Source organism: Leptodactylus fuscus, chromosome 7, assembly GCF_031893055.1.
Source record: "Leptodactylus fuscus isolate aLepFus1 chromosome 7, aLepFus1.hap2, whole genome shotgun sequence".
NCBI classification, from domain to species: Eukaryota; Metazoa; Chordata; class Amphibia; order Anura; family Leptodactylidae; genus Leptodactylus; species Leptodactylus fuscus.
In genome coordinates this window covers 11132395-11140860 of record NC_134271.1, presented here as the reverse complement: position 1 = coordinate 11140860, position 8466 = coordinate 11132395, and the positions used below count along the sequence as shown (strand labels likewise).

The 8466-nt window shown below is 43.4% G+C and overlaps 1 protein-coding gene across 1 annotated transcript; it reads right to left on the bottom strand.

Moving 5' to 3' along the window:
* Positions 1-8008: 8008 nt before the first annotated feature.
* Positions 8009-8232, bottom strand: SMIM38 (small integral membrane protein 38). Its single transcript, XM_075283630.1, has one exon. It carries the CDS (start codon positions 8158-8160, stop codon positions 8029-8031), a length of 132 nt encoding a protein of 43 aa, XP_075139731.1. The 5' UTR covers positions 8161-8232; the 3' UTR covers positions 8009-8028.
* Between the last annotated feature and the right edge of the window lie 234 nt (positions 8233-8466).

The window sequence follows — 8466 nt, the reverse complement described above, 5'->3', positions numbered from 1 at the left end:
GGTTTAAATGTAGAGACAAGTGCTTGCTCACCTGGTTGGGTTGTGAGGAGGTCACAACAACCCAAATAGCCCTGAGAGCAAGCAAGTCCAGGGTATGTAGAATAAGGTGGAGGGCAGCAGCTGCAGGACCGTTACACGAACGGGAACGTACAACGAAAAATTGGGGCCGGCCTGATACAATGATCGGCCTGAAGAACAGCGCTCACCCAGAAGATGACAGAAATTTCTTTAATAACAAATGGAACAGCCTAACACATTTCGGACATATGGTAGTCCTTCCTCAAGTGCACAGTCACCGGCCTGGATGGCTCCAAACATGTCATTGTGCTGTTCCATTTTTTATTAAAGAAATTTCTGTCATCTTCTGGGCGAGCACTGTTCTTCAGGCCGAACATTGTATCAGGCTGGCCCCAATTTTTCATTGTACAAGCCAACTAAAGGTCCATTGTACAGGTCAATGCTTGGGTGGGACAATTGCTGATCAACAACATCAACATCAATCTTGACTTATTTGCATCTACCTTTATATGGACCAAACAGTTCCATTAGGTCGACATCATCGATTGTTCACTTGGTCATTGGATCATCTAAAATTTCTTAAGAGAAGTCATACCTCTACAATCTAGTACAACACAACCAAGTGTGAACTTGTCTTCTACTCAGTGATCATAGTTTGAACATCTCCTACTACGTTACTCATTTTTCTTTGGTTTTGGTTGCTCTCCCATAATCTTGGAAAAATTTTTTCAAAAATTAGCCGTTGTAACAAGACAAAAAGATTCCAATATCTACGTAAGTGAATTCATCAGAATGACAAAACATTTGGTGGCTTCTGATTTACTAAGATATGGACGATCTTCCATTTTGGTCAGAAATTCTCATAAGAGAAGAAAACCCAAGTGTCTCGTCTTGAATTTGTCGATCTTGCTCCCTACGTGCGTGATTGCTGCGCATTTGTAATGTTGTTCATCCTGGTGTTGTATGACACAGAATGAAATGAAATCCTCTACACTAATGGCTTTCACACCCATGAAGATTAAAGGATTATAGAATCTCTTATGTCTTCTCGAACATGGAGAACAATGACTTTTGTGGCCTGCGGAGATAAAAAAAATTGGTATGGATTTACGTTCCCACTAGGAATCTGTAGGGAATATGAGTGAGTCAATGATGTAAGGTTTATGTGTTACTAATCCGATGGATATATTATCCACTCCAGTCAACCTTTCTGTATGAATCTTGACACAGTGAGATGGGTCAGCCAATAAACCTATAATAATGAGTTTTATCTAATCCCAGTTGGGCACCAAAACCAACCACACAACTAGAGATGGGAGAATCACTTTGTCGCAAGTCGTGTTCCACCTGAATATTCCAGTTTTTTAACGAAACCGAACAATTGGGGATTCGTCTCGAACAAACTCTCCTGGTGACATCATGTACCCGGGGTCACTGCTGATTAGGCCACAGTGGTGACATGACTCTAACACGGCGTCAGGCCTCAGTGGTGACTAGGGTTGAGGATCGTTTTTAAAATCCGTTTTTCGATCATTTTCCAGCCGATCCAAATTGTGAAATTTGCTCTATCGCCGATCGGGATCCGATCTTTCCAGATTCCGATCGCTCAACCCTAATGTTAGCTTTATTCACAATGATTGGCCAGTAGCCAAGCATTGTGGGAACTAATGTGAGATCGATCCCGCCTAAAAAGATCAGAATCAGAATTCCAATCGTGATCGTGAGATTTGCTCGTTCGCCGATTGGAATCCGTTCCCGATCGCTCAACCCTAGTGGTGACCCTAGGTGCATGATGTTGCTGAGGAGACTGAGAGCGTCGGATGCGACAAGGGGACCCAAAAGAGGTAAAGGGAGTAGAGATGAGCGACTAGTACTCGATCGAGTAGGTATTCGATCGAATACTACGGTATTCGAAATACTCGTACTCGATCGAGTACCACTCGCTGTTCGAATGTAAAAGTTCGATGCAGAACCAGCATTGATTGGCCGAATGCTATACAGTCGGCCAATCAAAGCTGGTTCTTCTCCTACCTTTAGAAGTCTTCTCCGTGCAGCTTCCCCGCGGCGTTTTCCGGCTCTTCATTCACTCTGCCAGGCATCGCTTGTAGTGCGGACATGTGCAGTCGGCTCTGCCCAGGCCCGATGCCTGGCAGAGTGAATGAAGACCTGGAAGACGCCGCGGGGATGCCGCAAGGTGAAGACTTCTCGGAGGATCCAGCCCAACCCTCACTCGTGGACTTGGTAAGTATAATTTGATCGAACGTTACCTACCCCTGAAATGAGCATTTTCCCCCCATAGACTATAATAGGGTTCGATATTCGATTCAAGTAGTCGAATATTGAGGGGCTACTCGAAACGAATATTGAACCTCGAACATTTTACTGTTCGCTCATCTCTAAAAGAGAGGTGAGTTTAAATGGTTTTTTTTTAATACTCCCTTACAGCTTAATAATTTCACTTCCGGTTCTATCCGAACTTGTTCGACCCGGAACGAATCAGGAACCCGAGCCACCCAAACCTGGAAGGTTCGCCCATCTCTACACACAACCATAAAATATTCAAAGCATTTTGGTATACCTGATTCACCTGATGGTACACTCCATGCCCTTGACCCTGGGCACTACGCGGACCCCGAGGTGCTATAATAAATCCCTATAGAATACTTATTACGTCTCACTCCTTCTCCATACATTTGTGTCTTGCAACGTGTTGACCCTCATTGCCACCTGTGCATTCTATCAGTTGAGACTTTTTACAGCCCCCGCGGCTTTATTACCTCTCCGAATGACTTCTTGTTAATGGACTGACATTTCTCTACAATCAGATTACCATATGGATCCTCGAAAACCAATTGATGAGCAGGAAAACATCATTAGGAGTCCTGCCAGTGTTTGCCCAGCTGCCCTTATTGCCGGATGCACCTGCTCGCCCCTGATACTCCACTATTGCTCCACTATCAGCTCCTTTATCAGTTTTCCTCGCCTCGCCGGTCGTCTGCTGATGCAGTTATACGGGAGCTCAGACCCATCCATCTCGGGGACCTGTCAGAGAGATGAGTTCATGTCATAGGACACATTTTACCGTGTCGCTGGTTTGTACATGGGCCATGGAAATCGTATTAAAGATATTACGGGGATCTCATAATGGTGCGGTGACTGATGACCGGAGTGTGTGACACCTGGACGTGACGTATCCATCATCGATGATATCAACCTATGTATTAGATGAAGGGAGAATGGAGACTGCAGAGAAAAATGGAGGATCATTCACATTGCAGATGTAATTATGTTATATGGTTTATATGATTATCATGTCTGTTTTCTATCAACGTATAAAAGGTCTAAGCCTCATACATGGCAAGGTCATGGGACATAACATGTCTGGTTAGGCTGGGTTTCCGTTTTTGGGGTCCCCAAAAGGATCCGAAGAATGTAAAACCGAACTCTAGGGTTGAGCCGCTCTTGAGATTTCAGGATCAGTTTTAAAATCCAACTTCCAGCCGATCCCGATTGTGAAATTTGCTTGATCGCCGATCGGAATCCGATCTTTTCCGATCCCGATCACTCAACCCTAGTCAATGCTTCTCTATGGGAAAAGTCACTTTTAGGGTTGAGCCGATCTTCAGATTTCAAAATCCGATTTCCGATCATTTAACAGCCGATCCCGATCGTGAAATTTGCTCGATCGCCGATCCGGATCGGATCTTTTCGGATCGGGATCGTTCAACCCTACCAAACTCTGATCTTGTCCGATTCCCATCGCTCAACCCTAGTCAATGCTTCTCTATGGGAAAAGTCACTTTTAGGGTTGAGCCGATCTTGAGATTTCAAAATCCGATTTTCGTTCATTTTCCAGCCGATCCTGATCGTGAAATTTTCTCCATCGCCAATCGGAATCCGATATTTTCCGATCCCGATCGCTCAACTCTAGTGTGAACTTAGCAGACCATAGCAGAGTACAGAGCATAGCATTATAGATGGATCAGTTGTGAGCATGCTTGGCTTCCTCTCCATTCAAATAGAGGGCACAGGACCACCATTTTCGTGACCTATGAGGGGTTCCAATGGACGGACCACCACCTATCAGCCACTTACCACCCATGCTGAGTTTAGTGGATAAATCTGGCTTGTAACTAAGGAATACGCCAGTGACAGAAACCATCAATATGCTTGCCCCTACTGACAGAGTCCTTTGTTAGAGTCAATGTTGAGAACAGTACTATGGAACCCTGAGCTATCTGATATAGACAGATTTATAACCAGATCCATTTACACCTTTGAAATCAGGAATGCGCCGAAACGCCTTGTGCCACGTTGGCCCAGCGGAGGCTTCAAAACGAAAATTAAAATATCTTTGTAAATATTAACTTTCTGTGGGTAGAAACCATATAAAGAATGAACAATAAGGAGGAAACACGACACATGAAAGGATGGTGCGGTTTTATGAGGAACACCGTCTACCTGACTAACCTACGCCAACCTGCCAGCAGATGATATTTCCTTTGCTTAGACAAACCTGGCAGAGAATCAGGGGCTGTAAAAAAGGTGATGGAGCAAAATCCTGGAGGAAGTGCAGGCGTTATATCAGAACCGAAATCTGCTGCCTCGTGGGACTGGATGGAGGCAACGATTCTCAGCGCTGCCTCAGGCGACCATTCATCTCTGCCCCAGGCAGCACATGGTCCTGAACGGTAAAGGACCTGTAATCAGAATAGACAACCAGGGGGGTGGCAGAGATTGTGTTTGTACCTGAGCCCTGACCATTGATAGTTTGGGGCCTTGGTACAGATTTTGTATTGAGTCCTAAGTTTCAGTTGTGAATAATGGCAGCCACTGTCAACAAGCAGGAAGTGTCATGGGTGACACGCCAAATTTGCAACGCCATTTAATATACAGTATTGGTTATGGCACTGTCTTGAGTTATCTACTACACTATGGTCATGGTCAGATAAGACATGGCCAAATTTGCACCTAGTCCAGAATAAGCGAAGACCTCTTGGACTCCCGGGGCCTGGGTGATACGCTGCAATGGTTGTTATACGCCAATCACATCATAAAAAGGGACATTTTGTCATGTTCGTGTCCCAAAAAGGGGGTGTAACATGTTTCCAATGTGGGCATGGTCTTGCTGGAAGGGGTCAAAGAAAACGTTGGCAAGCATGGACATGGTATAAAAGTTAAAGGGGTTATCTTTATCGACCCAGCACCTTGCAACATCCTTGTGAGAGAATCTCAGCCCGTGCAGGCACCGCATGGTATTACATGGTGCCTTCATACTGGCCAACTTGGCCTCCATGAACCTGGTGTGCATTGGTGACCATGCACCCTCTTGGTAAAGCCTCAAATATTTGGGAGCCGTCCAACCCATTGTTGCATTCCAGGCTCCTTTTTCATTCATTTTAGTTTGCCCAAGAAGAATCGAAAAATTTGGAATATTCAGGTCGATCCCGGCTCGTGGCCAATCGGTTCTTCGAACAGGACAACCCCTTTAATGAAACTTATAGGTGATTTTTGCAGTTTTTAGCACAATGCTCATGATAAGTTATATATCACACATGGGGGTCCCCCAACCCCCCGATCCAGGAGCTTTCACTCTCATACAGTATCACATTGAAAGGCACGGCTGTCTATTTAACTTCTACCGGAATAGCTTTCACTGGGAGCAAAAGATGAAAGACAGGAGGAAATCCCCTTAAACATGTGGAGACGGAGAAGAAGCCAAGTCCTGCTGCCTCCATAGAGCCGAGGGCCGCGCCCCGCCACCGATGAATAGCTTTTGTCATGTTGCTGCTACTGTGCTGCGAATATTCTGGGAGAGATACAAAACAAACACACAACCTGCAAATTATTCAGCAGTGAATGGAGCAGAAATTATTAACCACTTCCTTACCAAAGCTATAGATGTAGCAGTGCTGGACTGGCCATTGTGCTGCTCCTTGTGCATACATGGGATCCTCGTGAAAGTTGCAAAGAGGAGGGGGGTTCTTCATATATCTTTGCAGGGGTCACAGCTCCATTCTTCTGATACACTGCTCCAGGAGGTCACTGCCCAGGTTTCCCCTGACCCTATTGTATCATCCAACTTTAGGCTCCACTAGAGGGCACTCTAAGTATACAGTAGCTTAATTCTGTATACACCTATATGCAGATAGCTCCCCCTAGTGGTGATGTGTACAGCAAGAATTCTGTAATTAATCCTGAAGGAAAGCCTACCTTTATGTACAGGGTCACTAGAGGAAGAGTTTTCCCTTTTTCCATAAAGGAGAACTTATTTGCATATACTTTCCCAGAATTCCTAGCATGTAAGATTCTTCACACGTGCAATTGCCAGTCACATCCTCACCCATATCTCCCCTCCGACATGCTATCCTGTTAGGGTATGATAAAACTTGTTGTTGTGCATCATCTAGACCAGTGGTCCCCAACCTTTTTTCCGCCAGGGACCGGCTTCAAGCAAGACCATTTTTCCCTGGCCCAACAGGACGGGGTTGGGAAGGGGCGGGGCAACCATGTAGCAGGGCTGTAATGGTTTTGCTCCAGTAGGGTCCAGTTCGAGCCAAGCTTTGATTCCCATTGACCTTTTCAGCTAATCCATTCCATCTATATTTATCCTCCGTGTGAGTCAGAGCGGCGTTTCTTATGGAGATGCATTGTGCTCATTCCAGTGGTTAAGACCATTAGTCATGTCCGACTTGCCAATGAGACTTTATAGCTTTGTTTTGTTTCATAGGCATCTGAAGTTTTTGCTGCAACAATCCATTTCCCATGACAGTTTATAGCCCAAGCTTAGCTCTTAAAGGGGTTGTAGTTGAAACCAGCTCTATCTATCTATCTATCTATCTATCTATCTATCTATCTATCTATCTATCTATCTATCTATACCACCCCAGGCCAACGTGAAAACAAGACTATTGATGGTGTTTTACATTATATAGTCATATAAATCACATGTTATATAGAAATAGAAATAACATAGAAATAACATTAATGATAATGAGATGACTCTGCTTGTTCTACCTTAGTCTGTACAGTAAAGTTGAAAAGTGAGCTGGGGAAAAGAGATACTGAATGCTTTCTAGTGGCCCATGCAAAACCTAGACCACTGAAGGTGTTTTATATTATATAGTCAAATAAGTCATGTTATATAATCACATAAAATATTATAAAGACATAAATCTAACGATAATGAGATGACTCTGCTTGTACTGTCCTAGTCTGTACAGTAGAGTTGATTGGAATACTAGATTCTAATACCTCGCTCCATAGGAATGCATGTTAGCGGCCGGTGCTTGACCCCTTGTTGTTCCGCCGCTTACATGCATTCCTATGGGAGCGGAGGTATTCGAAACTATTCATCGAATACTATTCGCTCATCTCTAGTCTACAGTAAACCACTGAAGGTGTTTCATATTATGTAGTCACATAAATCACATGTTATATAGCATTATATAGACATAATCTAATGATAATGAGATGACACTGCTTGTTCTGCCCTAGTCTGTACAGTAAAATGGAAAAGTGAGCTGCAGAAAAGAGATACACTCAGCCTATTGAATCCTTTCTAGTTGCCCATGCAAAAACTAGACCAGTGAAGATGTTTTATATTATATAGTCAAATAAGTCACGTTATATAATCACATAAAATATTATAGAGACATAAATCTAATGACAATGAGATGACTCTGCTTGTGCTGCCCTAGTCTGTACAGTAAACCATTGAAGGTGTTTTATATTATATAGTCCCATAAATCACATGTTATATAGTCAAATACAACATTATATAGACATAATCTAATGATAATGAGATGACTCTGCTTTAGAATGTACAGTAAAGCTACAGAAAAGAAGAAGTGTCAACCTATCGTGGGTTTTCCAGTGACCGATACACAAACTTTATCATTGAAGGTGTTTTATATTATATAGGCACATAAGTCACACGTTATAGAATCACATAAAATATTATATAGACTTAAAAAAAAAACATTTCCAGTGTTGACGATTACATCCGTGTCAGTCTTTCTTGGATCTGTTAGGGAACCTTTTAGCAAGTTTATAGTCCACATAAGTGCTGAGACAGGACCATAATATAAACCTGGACAGGATGATTATAACAAGCAAAAATACCAGGATCCCCGACTCCATTTGCAAATACGATACAGAGGTAGATTAGAGCGCGGATTTGTTTTAGTAGTTTTCCATCGTTCCAATAGAGGCAGAATGTTCCATTCACACTAGGACCAGTTTTTTTGTTTTCCAGCTGTTCTAGGTGACCCACCAGCACCAACTCCAATGAGCAATGGGTGCAAAGCTTTGCTTCTTAGACAAGGTTTTCTGCAGTCGCACCAATATTCGATTTGTCCTCCTCAACGTCTCTATAAACAGATTACATGCATTGTATCAGTCTACATAAGACAGAACTGGGCCCTATTTCGCCAAGGGCCCACATCA

What these genes read in the sequence shown, in the direction of transcription:
- SMIM38 (XM_075283630.1), bottom strand. Translation starts at nt 8,160, where the DNA reads ATGGAGTCGGGGATCCTGGTATTTTTGCTTGTTATAATCATCCTGTCC.